The sequence below is a fragment of the Pararge aegeria genome, chromosome 18 (assembly GCF_905163445.1).
Source record: "Pararge aegeria chromosome 18, ilParAegt1.1, whole genome shotgun sequence".
Taxonomy (NCBI): Eukaryota; Metazoa; Arthropoda; class Insecta; order Lepidoptera; family Nymphalidae; genus Pararge; species Pararge aegeria.
In genome coordinates, this window is record NC_053197.1 from 9,554,282 (window position 1) to 9,577,555 (window position 23,274).

At 37.6% G+C, this 23,274-nt stretch overlaps 1 protein-coding gene across 1 annotated transcript in view; it reads left to right on the forward strand.

The window, feature by feature from the left end:
* The window catches only part of LOC120631408 (serine/threonine-protein kinase SIK2), a 100,405-nt gene extending 86,419 nt beyond the window's left edge, over positions 1-13,986 (forward strand). Inside the window, exons 7-9 of the mRNA XM_039900979.1 lie at positions 8,520-8,749; positions 9,860-10,038; positions 10,707-13,986. Coding sequence (XP_039756913.1) covers positions 8,520-8,749; positions 9,860-10,038; positions 10,707-13,185 — 2,888 coding nt within the window. The 3' untranslated portion in view covers positions 13,186-13,986. The remainder of the gene's footprint in view (positions 1-8,519; positions 8,750-9,859; positions 10,039-10,706) is intronic.
* Positions 13,987-23,274: the final 9,288 nt, after the last annotated feature.

Here is a 23,274-nt window from a genome sequence, read left to right on the forward strand (position 1 = left end):
ACTCTACCACCGGTTCGGAACACAGAATCCACCAAAAATAAGCCGGTCAGAAACTCAGCAGTTGCTCTGTTCAAACATCAACATCTTAAAACTATTTTTCCATTAGCGGAGCTGACTATTTCCAAGCAGCCTTGTTGTTAAAAATTCATCAATTGTATAATATTCAACAATTGAATAGTACCTACCTACCTTGCTGTAATTAATGTGTTTTAACACATTGTTACACTACACAAAAACATTTTTAGGTCAAAAATTACCTTCGGAATCACGTTATATTACCCTCTATGATTGAGATTATAAGGAAGATTTAAAAAAAAATTAAAAACTGAGGAAGTTGTTTAAATGTCTAAAATATTTGCAGCTTGGCGAACATGTCACATAACGTAAAACAGAGAGGACGGTAAAGAACAGAAACGCAAACAAGCTATTTTTTAAAGGAAAATTCTGCAAGATTTACGCACGAATTGTCGATAAAATTAGGTCGTTGGGGAAAATTTATTTTTTTATTACAAGTTGGGGTTGCGCCTTGCTTTTAACCATATGCAACTTAGCGTTGGATTTAAGTATTGGTGATTTATAGACGTTATAAATTAAGTACTAAGGGTATGGTAGGATAAGTAGTAGAGATCTCATAGGACAGCGAGATCGCTGTTCCAGAGCAAGTTACCTTCTTAGTAAATAAAATAAAAAAAAAAAAAAAAAAAAAAAAAGGTGTGGACCTTCTTAGTATTTAAGAAATAATAATGAATATTACTTAAATAATTTCAAAGCAAATGATTTATAAGCGGGGATAGCCTAGTTGTAGGACTTCGGCTTCACATTCGAGTTCTTTCCGATCTCGAATCCCAGCACGCTCCTTTAACTTTTCTAAGTTACGAGTATGTGCAGTTAATCAGTTAATCTATTACTGGTTTTTATGGCAAAGGAAACCTGCATGCCTGTGAGTTCTCCATGATGTTCTAAAAGGCCTGTGAAGCACAGCTATCGGCGCTAGGTCAGCGTGGTGGACTACGGCTACGTAGAGGACGTCAAGGATCGCTCCAAAGTCATAATATTTATATTAAAACAATGTCCCTAATCGGTGCGCGGCATCGTACTGTAACGCAAAATTACTATGCAGCACGTGCGTACTATGCGGCACGTGCGTACTAGTGGAACTAGTAGTTTCTAGAGAAAATTCATACATAAATTGCCGAATTTCCGAAATCCGGGAACTCCACTTATAAGATCACAGCGCTCACATCTGCACCAAGGAGGTTGTCAACAGAAATGAGAAAAAGAGAGGGGACTCTTGACTTCCCAGTAAGTAGGTAGGTACTGTTATGAGTGATAACAGTAGCCCCCCATGGGCCATTTTTTAGCATTTAGCTTAATGTTACTTTCATCCATTTTATATGGGTGTAAAACAAATTTGTTTATACGCCATGTGCGTCACAAATGACGTGTTTACATGTATTTTATGGCTAACGATTAGTTGCTGGCAAGCATCAACGGCCGCCGGTGACGGAAGGTCGCGCGGCGCGGCCGCTGCGGTTCAGACTCGTAAAACTGCACCAAGTTCATGGAACAACATGGCTGCCGGCGCCCACTGAGTTTCCACAGTTTTATTAAATAACACCCGCACATTTTTCAAACGATTGCGTCAATGGTCAGGCAGAGCACGCGATATTTGCGTCCGAGCGTTTTATTAATAGAAACGCCTGGCGAAAACTTGACTAGTCATCTGTTTTATTTTAGAAGTACCTACCCACTAAGCAAGTAAATAAAATAGTACGAATATACTCCTGGCTGACGCTTAGCGTGTTTTGTTTGCTCAGAGTGCAGGATTTGGACGCCCAGTCTATTTCGGAATGCGCTAAAACAAAACGTTGATTTATATTTATAATCGGATTCGTCACGCGCGTCGTAGCCATGTTTTGTTTGAGCTAAGTAAAGAGATCATCGCGAATGAAATATTTACATAAGATTATTTTCGGCGAGCATGGGATTTATTTAAGCCCCGACGGGCGTCATTCCCTTTCGGCATGTGAAAGCAATTTACCCATATTTTAGTTGGAATGACGCATTTGAATATTTTCTAAATGACACTTACGTAGATCATTTCTGCAATGTATTTATAATAATTCTATTTGAAACAAAAAAAATGGGCCAACAATAAACAACTGGCTGGTTCAGTAGTGAGGCATAATTAAGTCATCTAATAAGGTATTAATGCAGATAGATGCTTTCTATACATTCGCATAAAACAAAAAAATAAATTCTCCTAGCCATCTTGGCCTCAGATTTACATTAAGTTGAAGCATTCAACTGAAATATATTCACTGCCTACAAATTTAATACGAACGGTCTGACAATGCTGTTCGTTGGATAGTTTATAGATAAGTAAGTATAACGCTGGTTTCCATTTTGTAGTATTTTATGTAATTCTAGTGAACTGCGTTGTTAGCCTTTTCAAATATCGATTACGTGGTCTTGGGTTCATCAACCTGAGGCGTAGGTGTTAAGCCTCATGTGCCTGTATTACACCGATATCTGGGCCATTCAGACCGAAACAAAGCAATGCTTATGGCGGCTAAATAAGCTTGGCGGCAGTACTTACACAGACGAGCTCAGTCACAAAAAACTCTACTACTACCAAAATTTCATTTTAAAAGGTCTTTTTGTTTGCCTCTACTTGTAGGAACTTAAAGACCTATAAAAACTTCAAGTCTCTTAGGCTTCAAGCCGTAATTGTCCTAGAAGGCGGATCAACAGATAACAAAGTCATCCCATAACGGTTACGTTTTCTGTTAAAGTTCCAAAAAGGCTAAGTGCAAAATGGACTTGCACACTCTAACGGTTCCGTACCAAAGTGCAATATGAAACACTAAATAGTATTAATCAAGCAAAGAACACACAGTAGTCAATTTTCGTGTCATTTAGTTACGTTTCATAGAAAATTGTTTCGTTTGCCGCTAGAAAATAAGTTTCTGTAAAATGCCTACTCTCTACGGTTGCTATATTACGAGTTATATACTCGCTGACATACAGACGGACGGTTACGGACGGACTCGGTACTACGTACTAGTACCGAGTCCGTTAGGTACCCTAAAGTTACCGTAATGTCAGACCGCGTGGATGAAGTTCCGATCTATTATTTAGTCTGCCCCCAAATCGGTGATTTATTAATTTATTGTCGATGTATGTCTGACATAAGCTGACCTCTGAGGCGTTTAACAAATACGTGATTAATATTGACTACTTGATAAATACTAATCGTTACTGTCAACACTCCATGTCGGTACTCGTTTTGTTTATTTTCCATCGTATTACAAATATTTGCAGTAGAGTATTTACTGAGTAATATACTTACGACTAAATCATTACGAAATTGTTATAGCAATAATATATAAAATAGCAATTTGAATTACTTACTTATAATCTTTTTTGAATTCTATATCTCTCTCTCTCTATTATAGAGAAGACCCATGTTCAAAAAAGTACAGTCACATATTTCTTCATACAAAAAGACCCATAGATGAAAGATGGTATGTTTTATAACAAAATGTTTTCATAGTATTGAGATGATACCGTTACTTAAATTCGTCAACTTAAAATTAAAGCTACGAGGGTTTCAAGTTCGGCCGGTAGCCTGAGTACGTACTAGATTTGCTCGCTCGCAATGGAGTCGTTTTCGAGCATGGGAATACATGAACATCGGAGTAAAATGGATCTTACACTATAGCCTTAAAGCTTAAATTTGCCTACAAATCTTCAGCTCAGCCTTTTGACTAAACGTCGAACGTCAACGTTTAAAACAAAAGTCAGAAGTACAGGAATTGCGACTTTAAAACGAGTGACATTAAGTCCATGTTACTTTGACGATACAGAGTGAAATAGTCTAAAACGATTTCTTGATTGCGAGTGAGCGAATCTTGTACTAAGACTACAGGTCTAAGAAGAAGCCAACAACAAACTTAGCCAAGTCTTCATTTCATGAACATTGTCATTAGGTCGGTGATATTGTGTTGTCCGTTTATATACCTAAATTGAATTAAGTTTTTTTGACTTCTCGTTTATTAGGATAACAATATTGATCGTAACTTTTCCCCGCGGTTTGTGCTATTATTATGGTTTGTATCGTCTACGCCATTCGGTTTAATGGTTCATTAAACACTTAATAGTTCCGTATTAGAAACGACTCAAGGACCTTTTTGGTTTTACTACGTCATATAATTATGTAGGTACACCTAAAGGGCTTCCCGTTGACGTAAGTAAATCTATTTCATAGTTGCCTCACAGTTGGGTATTTATAACCGGTCCCTAAAGCTTTTGGCTAACGTATGCCCTTTTTCACTAAACTTAGGCATCATCTAAATCGAATACCTAATGTAGGCGAAGTCTATAGAAAAAAAAAACACCAACTCTTAGGTGATAACTATTGGTTTAGGCATTGACTTGCTTGTCGGGTATTTATAACCGGTCCCTAAAGCTTTTGGCTAACGTATGCCCTTTTTCACTAAACTTAGGCATTATCTAAATCGAATACCTAATGTAGGCGATGTCCATAGAAAAAAAAAATCACCAACTCTTAGGTGATAACTATTGGTTACTTATTTAGGCATTGACTTGCTTGTCGTTAGTGAAAACAGGCATTAGTCTTGTATTACAAGACGTGTATCTAATACTTCTGCCTCGTTACTCTAGTTCACTAGTGTCCCGTGGTTACATACTATGACGTATGTTCGACTATATATTATAATATCCTGGATTATATTCCCGGTTAGGGATAAAAAAATATTAGGTTAGATTAGGTATGGTTGGCTGAGTGGAGTCGGCTGCAACATAGCCGGTCGCTTCCCTGGCTGCTGGAATGGAGTACGCTAGATAACAAGATACGGAAACATAATGAAAAATTCTTATTTCGTAGCTGGTTGTAGAAGAGTTACGGACCCGGATTAATTATTCTTGATTAATTACCCGTTACGTAAACAAATGGTATGGATAATGGATAAATGTTATTTCGTAGCGGGTTATAAAACAAACCTCTACTATTAACCAGTTTCAAAAAAATTTAAGCATAAATCTTACTTCGTAGCTGGTTATAAAATCTCATTCTCATCAAACCCGGATTAAGTGTTCTTTAATATTAACCAGTAGTTAGTTAAGTACAAAAAAAATTAACAGAAATCTTATTTCGTAGCTGGTTACGAAAAACTGTTAACAACTTCGATTACAAGTGGCTTTGGAGTCGCAAACTCTGGGCTATTGATTTTTATTTTACAAACGCTTCGAAGAGCGCTAGGTGTGGAAGAATTTGGTGAATATAGGCGCCGCCGCCAGGATTATTTCCAGAGGGGTGCATCCGGAACCCCAAAACGAAATCATAACGAGGTGCCATGTGTGAGATTTTCTATGTACGTTTACTTATTAATACTGCTATTATTACTGCTCTTTTGATTCCATATAAATAATAAAAACCCACACCAGGCACTCCGAAATCGCCAAGTATTATATGTTCAAGCTAGTTAAAGTGAATTTCATTGAATATCATGCAATATTTTTAATACAAACTAATTGAACAATTCTAAAAAGTGTGCTTTTCGTTATTGTGTTGTTTCTACAAAAGCACTATTAAGTTTAGTCTCGAGGTTAGTGTACAACCGAATCGGCACTGTTATCAGTTTTCCGGAGAATTATGGAGGTTGAGAAAAACCTCTTCTTTTCACTTATGGGGGGGGGGGGGGGGGGGTCTCTACATACGCATCGTTGCCGAGCCGATATAATATATAGGTACCCCGCAACAAGCTTCACTAGTCACTCTGATTATTTTTATTGTCTGGTTTCATTAAGAAGAACGTCTAGATACTTACTCTGAGCTCTGTTCATCGCCTTCTCAGCGACTCTAAGCATTCATCAAGCATTCATCATTTAGCAGGAGCATCCGGTTATCATTTTGTATATTTTTGCAGCCATAAAGGTAGTAATCCCTCTGTGAAGACCCGACGTTTTTAGACACTGACGCATTCTAGACGAAAAGATGTCACGAAGTTCCCTGACCTCAATCTTACATTTGAAATTTTTATCGCAAACGCCCAATTTTCACGATTCGATAGCTGTACCAAAGCGTCATTTCCGTCAAACGACGTCCTCTGACCTTTCCAATAGGGTTAAAACGCTATACCTATATAATAGCTTGTATGACGTCAAATTGAGTTAAATTTCGTCGGTAGCTCGTTCGAACGTGATATTAGACTCTAAATATTGGATTAGCGTATAACGAACTGCGTGGGATGTAAGGACTTCTTCGTAGGCATTAGGTATATTATATATTCAATGCTAATAACTCAGGCTCTTTTATGGGTGTATTGTGAAAGTTATATGTAAACTTAAGTATAAGCAATTTTGGGTGCTATTAGAAAGTTTTGTGCCTAAACTTAGGCGGCAGTAAGACTTGTGTCATGTTTAAGTTTTCACCACACTCTTAAATGTACTATTAATGCGAAATATAGATACTAGTTGTGCACCCCGGGTATAATGGTGGCACGTGGTTTTTATGTTTTATACAATTAGACAGACCTAGTAGTTACTGAAATAAGGATTATGTTTGGTGGCAGGCCTTGACAGTGGCCAGTCACCACCGTACCAATGAATACGTAACGCCAAGCGATTAAAAGTATCAGCACGATGCCGCGTAGAAAGCGATTAGGGGTATGGGTGTAACATAACTGCCGTACCCCTAATCAGGTTAGACTGCTGCCATCTTAGACTGCATCATTACTTACCACCACCATTACAGATTGAAATCAAGGGCTAAGCCAAGGGACTAAAAAGTACCTTTGAATGAATGAATAAATGGATATACTTTTATTGCAAACCACAAAAAGTACATAAAAGAAACGTTTAATAAAACATCATACCGATACAATTTGGATAATTACTTCCGTTTTACGATACCAGTAGATGATTCAACTCCATTTTACACTTTTATAATATAAATTTAAAGAATAGATTGAAATTTTGTACGGCTTAAGAAAGAAAGGAAGAAAATATCTTTATTAATAAAATATGCACTAAGCACCTAAGATGCCACCCAGCGCCTACGCTAATTGAACACAACTCAATGCTAAAATAGCAGAAACGCCAGGACAATGTTTGCCATGTGTGGCACAACCAGTAGTAAAAGGTTCAAACTGCATTACTTGATGAGAATGCAGCGCTGATTTTCAGCTGAAACCTCATGCCAGGTTATGCAATAGAAATAATTATACAAACAACACAACACGCACCAAACGCACACGCACATAAGACGGAACCTACGGACTACCACTGCCGAGGCATGTGAGTGACAATAATATCATAAGATAATGTATGTTTTCTTGTGTTTGAAACTTGTCTTGTCTCAGCAATCTAGACTTATTGATAAATACACCTGTCACTAGAAGCCCAGTAAACCATAAAGCGTAGCGCAAATACTTTCCTTGTGATGCTCTAGTAGGTAGTAAATTATTACGTACTCCCAAGATTATTTACCCATCATATGAAAAATATCTTACAAGTGACTTCGCATAGTATTATAGGGTATTCTCAACCTATTCATGTCCCAATTCTGGGTACAGGCTTTCTCATAGGAGAGATGGCTTTAGAGCATAGAAAAACCACCCTGCAATGCAGGTGGGCAGACTGCAAGGATTTAATTGAGCAGGTTCCTGATGATAATCTGGAAAGTCAGCTTAAGGTGGTCTACGAGCAATCTATAGGTACCATAATAATTAACTAATCAAAATCATCAATGGCTATTAGGTTCACTGCTGGACTAAAGTCCTCTCTCAACTACAGTGTTTGCCCATACTCACCAACCCCCAATCTTTAAAATATGAGGTATATTTTATTTATATTCCCTTAGTCGCCCTTTACCACTTTACGCGGGAATAACAAGAACGGTGACACCTTTGATCTGATCAACTTTTTTTACGCTTTTACCTTTATACGCTAGAATACATTTATTCTGAAAACTTTCTGATCAATATTTGACTTGTTCTATCGTATTATTAACCTAACAGCAGTGATAGCCTAGTGGGTAAAGCGTCTGCTTCCATTTCGGGGGAACTAAGTTCTATCCCCGGCAATCACATTTAACTTTTCGGAGTTTCGGGCTTCTTTAATTTGAGCAATTAATTATAGGAGGTGTGTGGAGGAAAACATCGCGAGGAAACACGAGCATTTTTATTATTCAGCTACAAGTCAGCCCTTGACTGCAATCTAACCTGATGGAAGGTGATGATCCAGTCTAAGATGGTAACGGGCTAACCTGTTATATGTACGGGTTTAATCGATTTCTACGCGACATAGCACCTGCATGCTTGGGAGTTTCCACAATGTTCTTAAAGGCGTGTGAAGTCTACTAATGCACCCTGCACAAGTGTGGAGGACTACGGTCTAAATCCTACTCATTTCGAGAGGATACCCGTACTCTGTAGAGGATCGGTAAGCAGTTTAAAATGATAATGTACCTAATTAGTTGTCTACCATCTTTTCAGACTGCGAGTCTCTAATCCGCAAGATGCTAGTCCTTGAACCAATGAAGCGGTACACTATCGACCAAATCAAGAAGCATCGGTGGATGTCCGTGGAGCCCTACACAGTGCCGGCAATTCCCGCCGACCCTATGAGGAGTCCTGCCCATGTCACACATCACACCCAGGAGCCTAATGAGCAGGTGCTTCGGTTAATGCAGAGCTTGGGAATCGATCCAGTCAAGACCAAAGAAGTGAGTTATAAAACAAGATAAATATCAAAAAGTTTACACTACACTACTCTTTGGAAATCATCACCACGTAACAGTGGTTTCATATTTTCATACTTACAAAGCTACCTCATAATATTATCAGATGAATTTTTCATTTCATACCAAAATCGATACGCGTGACTCAAGGTGAAAATATTTATTTCCAATAATTAGTATTTTGCAATGTAAAAAATTCTTTCTCAAAATCTACTCTAGCCAACGCCTAATGATACGGTAAAAATACAATAGTAGCTGAGCTTACAAACGTACCTACAAAGATACAAATAAACAAAAACTACATGTTTTGATACCTTAATTTTCTGACATTTGTATAAAATGGAAAAATAATTTTATAATTAAGGTGTTATTATAATTTGCATACCATAGAATGGCAGATTGTAGCACTGAACCTGTTATGTTTTATTAAAAGATCAAATTTGTTAACCTGCAATCACGCAAATGAAGATTTGAATTTGAATTTATCATGTTACTAACAAAATATCTGCTCCCAGATATTTATGGAGAAAGCTTAGTCATTTAAACCTATCATTAAAAATGCTTTCATATATTTACTAAATATAGTTAGATACAACACGATTGTCACTAACAGATAAGATACCCATTAATTAATTGTCATTACAAAACAGACGAATATCTATTAAAAGTCTACTCAACTACGTTCAAATAACGTAAATTATTTCATGCAAAGTTTTCCAAACGACTGTTAGATATTATAAGTAACAACGAGAACTTTACCGTATCTCAAATATATTGTTTGAAAGAGCATTAAAAATTATACACCTAAGTTAAATACTTACCTAAAAAGATCTGAACTATTTTATTACACAATTATAGCATCGTTTTCTAAACCTCATGACGACATGTCGATTTTCCATTAGAAACACTGACACTAAGCCCAACACAAAATATGTGACAGCCATCTACCTACCTAAGTACTAGAGACTTTTAAACTATTGCATTACAAACATGGCTTCGATTTTCAAACCTCTTTACTAATACTATCAATACTCCCATTGGCACACGACTCCAGAACTCCTGGGGTATCACAGCACAATTTATTTTCACCACCAGAGTCTTCGCTCGAACAGTTACGACCATCACGCGGCGATCTACCTCCTGCTGCTGGAGCGGCTAAGGGCCCGCGCGGCTGGGAGCGATTGCCGTAGGCCCACCCGCCGGCCCTCGTCTGTCGCAGACCAGGCGCTGGCGAGAGAGGTGCACGATGCTAGGCGAGAACAACATCACAATAGGCAAGTTTCTAATCACATTTGCTATTAACGCATTGGCTGTCAATTTAATGATCTAATATATCATTAGATTGACCGAGTCAAACTTGCATCCTTAGCAGAGTTCAAATTTGCGTCACGCGTGCGACCAATTGGAAGATCGTTGTTAGAAAGCTCGCTTCTTATGATTAATCGCACGCGTGACGCAAACTTGAACTCTGCTAACGATGCAAGTTTGACTCGGCGGTATGAACCTGTCTTTATCGTGAGCAACTGGACACAAGCTGACCAAGACCATGGAGTGTACAATAGCGTTAAAGTTAAGCCAACTTTCAACCGGTGGATATGCAATTCTGAACAGGTCTCTTGGAGATATCGTTATACAACGGGCTTGTGCAGCCTTGTAAGTGAACACCACAAAATATACCTCACGCAAGCCACCAATCAGAAGACTGTTATTAGAACGCGCGCTTCTAGTGATTCGTCGTCGCTGGACGCTAACTTGAACTCCGCTAAGGATGCAAGTCTGACTCGGCTATATGGCCTTTGCTTTATATTGAGTCATACAATAGACCTGTATATCAGGTTAGACACCCCGTTTTGGCCCTGCCTTAAGCCTTAAAAAAACACTTTTAAATGTAGGCAGTCTGTGATGAAGTATCCACTCTAATAAATAATGCTTCTTATTTCAGATTATTGCAGACGGGCGACCAATCGAGAGATTACAACAGAGCGACAGCGATATCAGCTGCTCCGGCCGATTCCTCATCAGCGGAGACGCAGCGCTTGCTGTCACTTGCGGGTGTGAACATGACCGAACAAAGGCTTCTCCAGCGAAGTTCTGACCCTTCGGACACGCACCGGAGTTTTCTAGTCGCGAACCTTGACGCAACCAGAAACCATGAAATGGAGTCAACGAGGCTACTTTCCATGCGGAATATCGACGTCTCTCAGTCCAATCAAAGGCTAGGTAGCAAACTGAGTGAAAACACAGTTCCGACTCACAGACTGCTCACTTCTACGTATGAACAACAACAGAACATCTTAAAACAATCCAGTGAAGACTGCCGACGATTATTACAACAATCCACAACGGTAGGGCCAGAAATTAATAAACCCAATACTGACGGCACGAGATTGTTAACCTCATCTAGTTTTGATTCAAAATGTGCTATCGATGGAGGCAGGGCAGGATCTGCGGCGGACCATGTTGCGATAGCAAACTTTTTACAAAACTCTGCTTCGGCAACTAACTTTAATGTTGAGACAATTAAGCTACCGAGTTCTACAACATTTACAATGTGTTCTGAAGCAGCCAAACTCATGAATACGTTGCAACAATCGCCGCTACCTTTGAAAGGTGCGGTGAATCTTAGCACTAGCCCAATACCTTCTCAATTTACAGATACAAAACTGAGTAGTGTTTTAGAACAACCCAAGCCGCTCGAATCTACTAGATTAGTCTCGCAGGCTCAGCAACAAGATCTTAGTCGATTGCAAACAGGCACGCCTCCTTTCAAAGATTATATCAATCACCTTCCAAGTTATTCGTATCTACAAAATACTGCCCTGCCGCCCGCTACTTCCGAAGCCAATTATTCCACAACGGCGACCTCTAATGATTTATTTCCGAATACGCTTTACAGACCCGATAGTAAATTTTCATTAAATAGGTATACTACTAGTCAAACGTACGCTCCAGTGCTTCCTAATAATACGAATGAACCGACCAAATTTCAACAACAGTATTCGTCATCGACAGACGAAGGTTGTGAAACCGATATGGAGGACGTTGTAAACATGCCTAGCGGAGTACAAAACAGGTTAAGTTCGTACGCTAGTTCCAGTTCAAGTAGTGGAGTAGTCACTTTTTTTAACAACAAAAGCCTCAGTCAGAACCTTAGTTGCGATTCATCACAGAGCAATTTTTCGACCTTCGAAAGTATTGATTACCAGTTGTCAGATTGCTCGAGCGAACTGGCTAGCAGTCTACCAAGTTGTACGACCAATGAAGATAAGTTAGCTTATGAAACAACTTCTCTTGTTAACACCAGTCCGATGCATCCTTGTGTTTATATCTCCTCGTATAATAATAAAACGACTGGCACTGGATTTATCGCACGACACAATCCTATTAATTACCAGTCTGCCAATAAAAACTGCCAGCGTTCGATAACTCGTAGTCCAGTGGACTTTAGAGAAGGACGCCGTGCTAGCGACGGTCTCGTCGCACAACAAGCAGCACAAACAAGCGACACTCAGAAAAATACTCTAGCTTTTAATAGTCAAAGATTAAACGAAAACTGTAAAGCGAAGGGAGTCTTAGAACTTCACCTTGTCCAAAAAGAAGCGCAACAGTTAAAAACCCAATACCAGGCTTCACTACCAGCGGAAGAAATGACGCAGAGACAAATACAGCACAATCAATTTGCAGCTACATTTACTCCACACTTTCTAGATACAAAAAATCCTACACCTAAGCGAATAAGTCTACCGGAAAATTTCAATTACTCAAGCACTTCTCCTCCGATGCCGGCGAGTCCCAAGATGGTCGCTGCGCTACAGGATACTTCTGATCTAGCGCACGGAGCATCTCTATCCCAAGTTAGCAAACCTCCCTTGCAGCAACAGCTGATGCAACACAGACTGTTTCAGCAAAAACGACAACTGCTTCAGAAACAAATGACTCCGCCAAACATACCCGCGCATGATATGGGAGCTCTGCATAGTCTTCAAGTGAGCCTAAGCAGGCGACAGATGCTTAGACAGCAGAGTTATAAAATAGCACAACAACAACAAATTCTGCCGCCATTACCTCTAACGGAGTCTGAGAATAGAGATTTACTAGCTTTCCAGGCGATAGTCGAAGATCCGAATCGGTTGAAAGGCAAAAACGATGAGAGTCAAGAGGATGCGAAATTTGCGTATCAAGGTTCAATGGACATTAGTATACACAAGGATAGGTTAGGGAACGAGAATTGGTCCAACTTGCCGTCCAGCCTGCAAAGCGCCTGCCAAATCTCCGAGTTGAATCGGCGGGAAGGGAGGGAGGTGCGGGAGGGTGAGGCAGAGGGCGCGCACGCGGTGGAGGCACCATTGTGGCCAGGCCAGTGGAACACCTCGCTTTTCCAGCCACAGGCCTGCTTCCAGGTATTCCAACAGATCAACTAGTAGATCTCCACGTAGGAGTAGTCGTAGATATGGTAGTGGCAATTGTTGCACGCGATATGTAGCCCGCTCCACGACACGTAGACTTTATTCCTTAGCCTTATACGATGTGAGAATAACTTCAGATGCAGCAGACTTTTCACAAAAACTTAAACGAAGATCGGCCGTAATTGCAAAGTGCACTTTTAGACACATCTTATCCCGGTTTTAGATTCAAGGTCACACCTTTATATAAGGCTTAACCAAGTACATTGTTGCGTGGAACGGACTAAAGAGGTTGAGTGACATTATTTATCGAAGTTTGAGCCGCTATTAAATGGAACATTGGTCTCATTGTACTCGTATTCCTTAATTGTAACTCAAAAGATGCTTCATGTTATAAAACTGAAGGGCATGAAATAAAATGTAGAATGCATGACAATAACTAGTGCTTTAAAATGAAATAGCTCGTGGTAAATCATCGTTATTATATGAAGTTATTGGCGTTTAAAATTAATACAACATTTTTGACGATTATTAAAATATTTTGATCAATATTTTGAATTGTATCTGATAATATTCAATTTGTACTCAATTTTAGCAATTTATCTACAACGTTCATTCCGGTTTGTAAATATTAACGTACCTATATAGAACGCTCTTATTTTATTGATTCCAATATTAAAATTAACTTGCCAAATAGGTACTGTATTATAATCAAATAATTTGCTAATTCGCGCCCAAATCCTGGAGCTAAGTTATTAATCTTAAAGTAAAAATTAACACATTTTTTTTAAATATTGGCACTACTTTAAGGACGTAATAATTTTTTTACGTAACTACAAATGGCTTGTATACTAATAAAAATACGATAAATTTATAAAAAAAAAACAGTACTTATTTGATCGTTCGTCAAAAGTCATGTCTAAGTATTTTTTTCTCATTTCTTTCAATACAAAACACAACTTGTTCTCAGAAACTTTTTGCGCATGACCAATAAAATTGGTAAATTTTTTCTGTCGTAGTTTACCACAAAAAATGTAACAATTTTTGTTGGCAAACTTAGAAATTTACTTCAAAGAATGAAAAGTAGACTGTTATTTCTTAATTTGTGAATTTATAATATTATAGCTGTATTTCGTAGCTCTTCCCAATTTTTAAGTATATGATTTTTATACGCAAAAAGATTTTTTTTCTGATATTTTAATAAATCAATTTTGAAAAGCTATTAGAGATTTCTCCATGACTGAGTAGTTCCGTGTATTATTTATGGTCCTGCATAAGTAAACAACGCCCATTTACGGAAAAATATTCTTATGTCCTTAAGACCAGTCACTTAAATTTAGGATTTGTACCAGTCCGAATTAGCACCTATGTATATCTAAATTGCAATTTTAAAATGTACTGCAATACTGCATAATGTTCCTACGTATTTAATCATAAAACCCAACGGTTTCTAGAAAAATAATAATTTCGATTTAAATATGCTTTTAAGTGACTATTTATGATTACTATTGTAAGTAGGTACCACAAATCTTTCGGTAATTAGTTTTCTCTGTATACAGGTTTTATTATTATTTGCTAAGTAGGTATGATGTAATGTTCTGTGTAAGATGTGATAGCTTTACTTAGAAGCAAGTTTAATTTAAAATATAAGAAAACGTAAACTTTATAATATTTTATTGTTTTATTTTATCACCTTTTAGTTCGGCTTATAGTGTAGATGACACTGAAGCATGCATTTCAGAGCTCGCCGCCTGGGAAAGTACTACCGCCATGGCCCATGCGTACTTCTGCCGCCAAGCAGCAATGCTGTGTTCCGCTTTGAAGGGCGTGGTCGTCTGTATAATTACAGTCACATGAGACTTATTAACTACGCCTCAGGTTAATGGACAGAGAACGGCATTTTGAAGAACGTTTTGGTTGCGTGCCTGCGAAATGTTGATCTGTATAGGCAACGGTTGTCCATCAGGCGGTTTATCTTGACCGTATTTTATTACTTTACTAAAAATGCTTTTCCGATGCCTTTCTATTATTGGCTGAAATGACGGTACTCTCGCTGAAATTGCGCATTTAAGCCAATAGTGGAATTGTGTCGCCCAATCAGAACGCATTTTGATTGTCACATAGCTTAGGTGCTGTAATTCTAAGAAAGCGATCGCCTGGGCCCGTATACCTACCTACCTATGCCGTTATTTCGCATCACATCTACTCATCGTGCTGCCAATTCTCTAAACAAATCTCTGAACTTGACATCAAGGAATTCAAGGATATATAATACTAGCAAAATAAACAAATAATTCGCAATAAAACAATATTGCTTGCAATTATAAATTTAGATATAAACTATACTAGAGGTAGTACTAGAGGTATTTAAGTACGGACCGAAAACACAAAAAAAAAGGTAAAAGTTAAAAGGTAAAAGTAGTGGTACTACTTAACTATCTAAACATAGTACTAACTTTTTCATGATGTTCCTTGAAAAAGCGGAACTGGTTTATACCTATCATTTAAGTGGAATCTAAAGATGTTTGTATGATATGGGAGGACTAAACGTCTTGATTCAGCATGACGCGGATTCAGCTCGGACTACGGATCACGAAGTGGAGGGTTTGATTCCCGGGCGAGGAAAATGTGTGTTGGGTTAGGTTAGGATGATGAATTTTGAAGAAATAATGATTTTATTTAAATCCCACTTTCGTTAGGATAGATAACGGGAATGGCGGAATGATTCCGTTCCTGTTCCCAAGCAAATCGCGGCAAAGGTTGTCCAAACATCGCCCAAAGCTATGAAATTTACTCGGTGTATACACTCGCACATTTTGAAAAATGTGTAGGTACTTCTACTTCCACTATTAATAATAATCACAAACGATTTATATATTTGTACGACAAATACGCCCTGGGTAAGTTACGTTCAACACAGAAACAACAACAACAACAACAACATTGTATTGTTTCGGTGTTGGCTTCAGATCTTAAGAACGTTTACTTTTAATTAACCATAACTTACCAAACGTACTCACTTACTACTATTAATACCTACTTACAATCAACTATAACGAATTAAAATATATTCACTACTGTAAGGGAATAGCGGCTCGGTTTGTACATATTGGTCCTTAAAGCCGGATAAAACCGGCACTACTGGCTATACAAAGGTATTGTGATTTGTGGTCTACTATTACAGCATGTTAAGCCGTCGATCCTGGTTATCATTACTACCATGTGGTAATAAACCTGTCAACCTGCACTGAAACAACGTTGTGGGCTGGGCTTTGAAACCCTTCATATGGGTAACGAGGCCAGCCGAACACTAGACTAATAGTGCTGGGCGGGCCTCGAAAGACCGATAGACGTTATGTCGTTTTTGCGTTCGCTAACTAGAGTACCAGTGCTGCTAATGGGTTGCCAAGCGGTCGCTCTTTATTGTAGTGTATCGCAGAACCCGTAGTTTGTATTCTCATTGGATAGAGATTAAAGGTAATTTTTAAGATTTTATTAGTGTATGTGCACTTTGAGGAAATATCGGATAAATTAATTTCTAGGAGAGCCGTAGCTTAGTGGTCATAGCGCTCAGGCCGCGATTGTCAAAATGTCGCAGGTTCAAATCCTTTCGGCTCAGTTATTTTTACTTGCAATTCCTCATCAGTTTGTAACTAAAAGAATAGTTGCAGAATCAGGTTCGCTACTTAGAAACGTGAATGACTGTCTTGTATACTCGTAATGATCAATATCACATCAACAAGATATCATGGTCATGCCTCAAATGGTATTCGCGCCTAATAACGTGTATATCTTACACTCGAGAGATCAGAGAAGATTCTAGAGAATGCAAGAGCCCAGCACTAGCAACGGAACATAATAAGCTTTTGGTAATGTCCACAATTTTTCTAGAGGCCTTAATTGTTAGTGCCTGAAAAGTGAATGTTTTTTTAATTATTAATCATGTTCATAGAAAATAAAACGTAGAAGTAGGTAGATAATATTCTACCTTTTCTGTAAAGAAGTTTTACGTACCAGCCCGGAGATGCCATTGGCGTTATGTACCTGCTGTGCCTCGGAGAGCACGTGCCCAGTCGGCCCAGGTTAATAAAACTAACCTGTAATAATAATGGTTCCAAAGCCCGCCAACTAGCAACGGATAAGCACGGTGGGTATATTAAATATATACCTCTTATGATAGAGTCGGCATATGCCCAGCAGTAGGATATTAATAGGCTGAGGAAAAATATTTTTGTTTCTTATTTCTTTCGGGACTTTTGTCCTAGAGTACAAGCTAGCAGCACATCGTATACCTACTACATAAATATAATCTTAAGAAAAAAAACAAAATGTTATAACTAATACTAAAATATCATAATAGCATTTATTGATTCTGTACAGTCATCGGTGTATAATAATATCACTAGATACTAAACCTTTTTTGTTTTACCCATTTCAGTCTAGCTGGCAAGGACACAGTCTTCCACCGTCCACCAACATGCTGCCTTTGAGCGAGAGCCCTATCCTGGAGTTGACAGAACAAATGGAGTCCATATAAGCCACAGGTCGAATGATAGCACGGCTTTCAACTGTTCAAATAAAGATATATACAGACATATCAGGGTCAGACCCCGTCAGTGTACGGTCAGGGACTAATTATAATGACTGCAAATCCAACTGACACGTGTAAATGTGTATGTGAATTATGGTTTCAATAAAATCCAGGATCTTTTTTTTAATACACGCTGTGACAATCGTGACATCAGCTGTCATATTAAAGATTTAATCTGATCCTATTTAAAATTTCGAATATTTATCTCAGGAAAGGGACGCAAATGTTTCACTATCATAAATACTACAATAGCCTATAAGCGAAGGAATATCGGTTCTTTCCAATTCGCCTCATATACGTCATATGCCTTAACAGGCAACTCTTTTTTTTTTTCTTCCTGTAGGGGGGAAAAATACTCGTGGATGTCTTGCCGATTGCATTGGGTAGAAAATAGCGTCATAGGCCTACAATAAATCCTCTTCAACTCAACTCAATCTTCCAGGGACCGCTATTGCATTACTTCTGAAATAGAGCTGTTCCTTTAGGTCAAAGACTTTTGTCTTAGCCATTCGTCTTTTACCGTTCTTTTTCACAATAACTAATAACATCTTGCATCCCATTGTTGTTCGCTTGTACACGGGAATGAGGTTAGTTAATGTGACTGGCTTGTCATATCCTTGGGCTGTCTTTCGTTGGTCGTTGAATAATGCGGTTTTAAAAATTGTAAGCTCTGGTGCATCTACTTCCACGTATTACGGGCTAAAAACGATTGCCGCTTTGACTATAGCGTGTAAGTATTAAATGCGCCATGACATGACCACTCAAAACTTGGTTTATATTTGTCAATTTCTCCTTGTTTCCAGTCTACAACTTTACGTCCGTGATAACTTTCATGGTTCAGCTTCCTATTCCTCCCAATTCTTGTTCAGTCTATCATTCTTCCATTGTACCTACCGTTTTGCTCTTACTCTGGTTCTTTAGCCAGCTCCTTAACAAACATGTACTGCACCAAAACATGAGTAATTGCAGCTTAGAGTCATATAGCCGACAGTTAGCCCCGAAATAGCCTAATGAGTACGAGCCCAAGCAGTACGAGTATCTTGTACTAATAAACTCATGGTAGAGTCATAATGGCTCGTATGCAAGGACCCCGGAAGTATTGGAAAGTAGTCAGGCCTACGTACACAAACAAAAAAATTCGACGCCCGAAATAATTCTTATTTATGAATACTTCCCGTTAGTTTATGTTATAAATTTGATATGTCTAGATTTAATAAACAGAAAACTACTTTTACGCTGCCTTTAATAATAAGGTGCTTTCGAGAAAACAAAAGTCACATCGGCGTATCTAGCTCGCACTGCAAAAGACGTCTGCACGTCCGTGTGAGTTTTATTCCACTTATTCGAACATTATGTTCTAAATTTAAATTTCTTCGTGATTTATTCCTATTTTTGTGGAGAAAATTTGTATCAGATAAATTTAAAATCACAAGTGCTTGTCTGGACCTAATTGTAAAGTATTACAGAATTGGGAATAAAAAACCCGTCTCATTGTGGGAGGAGAGTGCCAAGTAGTGGGCCGGTAATGGGTTGATATGATGACAGAATTGGGAAAGAAATTGTGCCTTTTTTGCAGAGCGGTGTAGCTCTTACCCAATCTGTTTTTAGGATGTTTAAACGTCAACGTTTGACAGAAAAGGAACTTGCTTTTTTACCTTGTAGTCTTCACGTAATCAAATTGTGAAGTGATAAATTAAATAGTTCAAACAAACTAAAAAACACGCTTGGTATAAAAAACTAATTTGTATCTTTTAGTTTAGTTTATTTATAAAAGCTATTTTTTTTAGTTTTTCTTGATCTATTATTTTTATTAGAGCAAAATTAATCGATAACCCATTCACCATCAAAGAGATAATTAGAGATCAAAGAGAGAAGTTAAATATATAGCTGATAATTATATAAATTAACAAAACTACTTACTAACTTCTCAAAGTAGTGTACTGTCATCGGTCCTCGATATGTCTACGAAGTTTGAACGAAATCTGACCGTTTAAAGTGGCTCAAATTAGCGTCCAAAGAAGTCGGTTACAAACATAAAAACATACAAGTGAAGATAATATAAAGCGTGTAAAAATTTACATTCCTTGTACGATGCTGTGAAAATTTACGTAGCGAAAATAGATCCAGCTTGATTAACAATAGGTACTTAGGTTCTTAATTCATATAAAAAGCGTAAAAAATAACACCACACAGAACGTGGAATATTGCCCAATAAGGTTAATTTATGTTTATCGTATTCCACACATTGCACATTCCATTTATAGGTTAGGATATTCATCATATCATAGCGCCGCACCAAAGCAGTACCTCCACTGCGTTCTCGGAAGCGTGCGGACTAATTACCGTCCGTAACCCTTTCACTCAAATCGTCGCCTGAGCCGAGATTTGGTCTCACATGAGGCGCCCTCAGGCCGACGATCCCTTCGCTTCTTCGAGCCCTAGGGTTCAAACTCTTCCTGGTAGAGCCCCATTCCAAGGCACGCCGACAAGCCCGCGTTACGCTTTTAAAATCTTTAGGGTTAGTCAGCTACACACAATCCGGGAAAAAAGCAGTACAATAGGCATACCGGCATAAGGTAATTAATATTTTTTAAAGTAGGTCGCCAAGGTCAAACAGGTCAAAATTACAATAGCCTATTTATATTCCGTGCAGAGGGGCTTCTTTGTCCAAGTAAGTTCGGAAAAGAGTACCTAATTAACGTAATCTATCCAAAGTAGTATTCTGGTATGTTTAGCGTATTAGTTAAATTTTAAAACACAATCTGTAACCAACAATGAAGGCTTGTTTAAGCCGAAGCCCGCGTCCACAAATGTAAACCTTCGTCCTACATAATATTCAGGTAGGTATAGTTCGAACCAAACTTATTACTTACTTATCGAACTTCGTGCGTTTCGATGGGCAAAATTCAATATTCGTACTAGCCAATCAGCTACAATACAGGTGACTACACTCGCAGCTAACTTCCGCGACGACGTAAAGTTTGAATCTTATTTTACTAGACTTTTGCTCAAACCGGCGTCTTATATTTGGATTGCAATTACCTTTTTTTTTTGTTGACGGGGGGAGGGGAATGCTTCTTAAAAAAAAACCGAATTCTCTGCGGGAGAATTTGGGTTATGTGGGATTTCTACCCACTAAAACCCCCTCGGAAGCCAGCCTCAGTACTTATTGGGAGGCTCCGGGATCTCCTAGGAACGCACCGGTGCCTCCCTTGCACAACACTTGAAGCTCGTCGGGAATTGGGTTTGGGAAATGGATTGCAATTACCTGCTAGATTTTTTAATTGTTATAAAAGTAAACAATTGAACAATATTTTAGCTTACTCATTACTTTAGGTCTTACTTATTATAAGTATAAATATCGCATTTACTAAAGCAATTGGGTACTGCATACATCGTTATAATCAGGCCAAAATCAGGGGCGTAGCCAGGGAAGGAATAATCAACATTTATCCATAAGAATAATATGATTTTGAACTCTCTTATCTCAGGAACTGCCTGTCCCATTTCAAAGTGCGTTGTTCGAACATTAATTGAAGACTTTTTTTTATCACACTACACCTCATAGATTATGCTCATGAATCACGGTTCAAGACTACGTCAATGATAAAATTCATTAACTACAGTTATACTAAGTAACTAAATAATTTACTTTACTCAAGTTATACCAACTATATATAAATACTCAAATGTATAAGTTAGTAGATATATCCTGCTGCGGTCTTTTATTTATGATAGACATTCCAAGCACTTTTGATATAAAATAACATACATAATATGTACATGTTATTATGAAATTCGCCAATAGATTTAAAGATTCCTAAAGAAATGTTAAATTGATGTCTAATAGTGATAAGCAATGTGACAATATGAAATAGGTTAAAATGTTACACATAATCGAAATATTATTCAATAAATATTCTATGAAATTGCGATAGTGACTAGGCATCATAACTACCTGTTATGTAAAAGGCCATCGACGATTATTATAACACCGAATATTTTCTTAATTTATATTTGTATTTAGTTAAATTTTTTATTAGCTATTAAAAGTCAATACGGTTTAAACATTCCATTTTTAATCAGATAAATATAATACCAGATAAGTAAACAAAGAGTCTGTTTTGCATTTTATCTTTAATAATAATCTTTGTTATCACAACAAATACAATAATTGCAGATTGTGTGTTATCTTTGATGAAATAAATTATTAGGATCACGATGACATTTATATGATATAGCATAAATGCAATTTTTTATACTAGGTTTGCGTACAAGTAGCTAAAAAATGTAAGTCACTATTGCACATAGATTATCCCTGTATATAAACCTACCTCGTAATAAATGTATTTTTTGTAAAACAAGACTGAATTCAGTGTCAATTCAGATCAGTGGCAACGGGTAATTACTTTTGTATTTTGTCAGGAAAACGAAAATAAAATATAAGGTATAAACTCCTTCGTCATCTTCTCGGAATATCAAAAGTAATTAAAAATTTTTGTTTCCATAAAAATGATGTTGTCTAATATCTAAATAAGACGAATTTGGCGCAAATTCTTCCGGTGAAGCCCTACACATAAAATTACCTTTTTTAAAGCTCGGTGTACAAACCAACTATTCTCGGTAGAACGGACGTGCCGCGTGAGCGTGAGATATCGCGCGATATTCACCCTCGCCTGATCACTAGACAATCGAGATTAATTTCTAGTTTACCTAAAGAGTTGCCATTTAAATGCATAGTTGCCATGCCATACAAGTTGATTACAAGAACATATCAAATTTGTTTAAGTGTTATTATGTTAGGAATTATGTTAAAATACCCAATACTAAATGGGGAATATTATGGTAAACATGTTGCGTATGTTTCACATAAAGTATCGTAAGTAGGCAGTTAGTTCTATATCTAAGTTATTTTTGGCAGCGAATACTTTTCGTACCTATAATGTACCAGTATTGCAACATTATGCTTATTGCTATCATAGGAAACAATAAATAGATATATTAAAAAAAAATCAAACAAATCGCATAACAGATTAGATTGTTAAGTTGTTAATGAGTTTTAAAACTCCTCCAGGGACTATACTTTCAATAGGTCTCTCTGTCCCAATATTCCAATTCCACAAGTAGACTCGGTTACTTCCAATTTACAGTTTTTGCGGTAGTTTTCTTTGTTAACTCAATTTAAACTTTAAAATCATTTTAATTTACACAGCAAAAAGTTCTTGTCAGTAGCTATAATTCATGACCGTTAATGGTGTACGAAGCTTTATCGAACAAAAACAATAACTTACATACGTAAGAGGAATGTAACAATTTAGTAGGTTTTTAAAATTATTATTACTTATATAGGCAAACGTAGTATAGGTGTTTGGAAGCTTTTACACAAATAGAGATATTGCCACTGTATAATATTCCGTCATTATTAAATAAACTTCATGTTAATCGCGTTTATTTATCTACCTAGATACGTAGATATGTAGCTGTTTATATATTTCAGAATTAGGGCCTCATCAAAC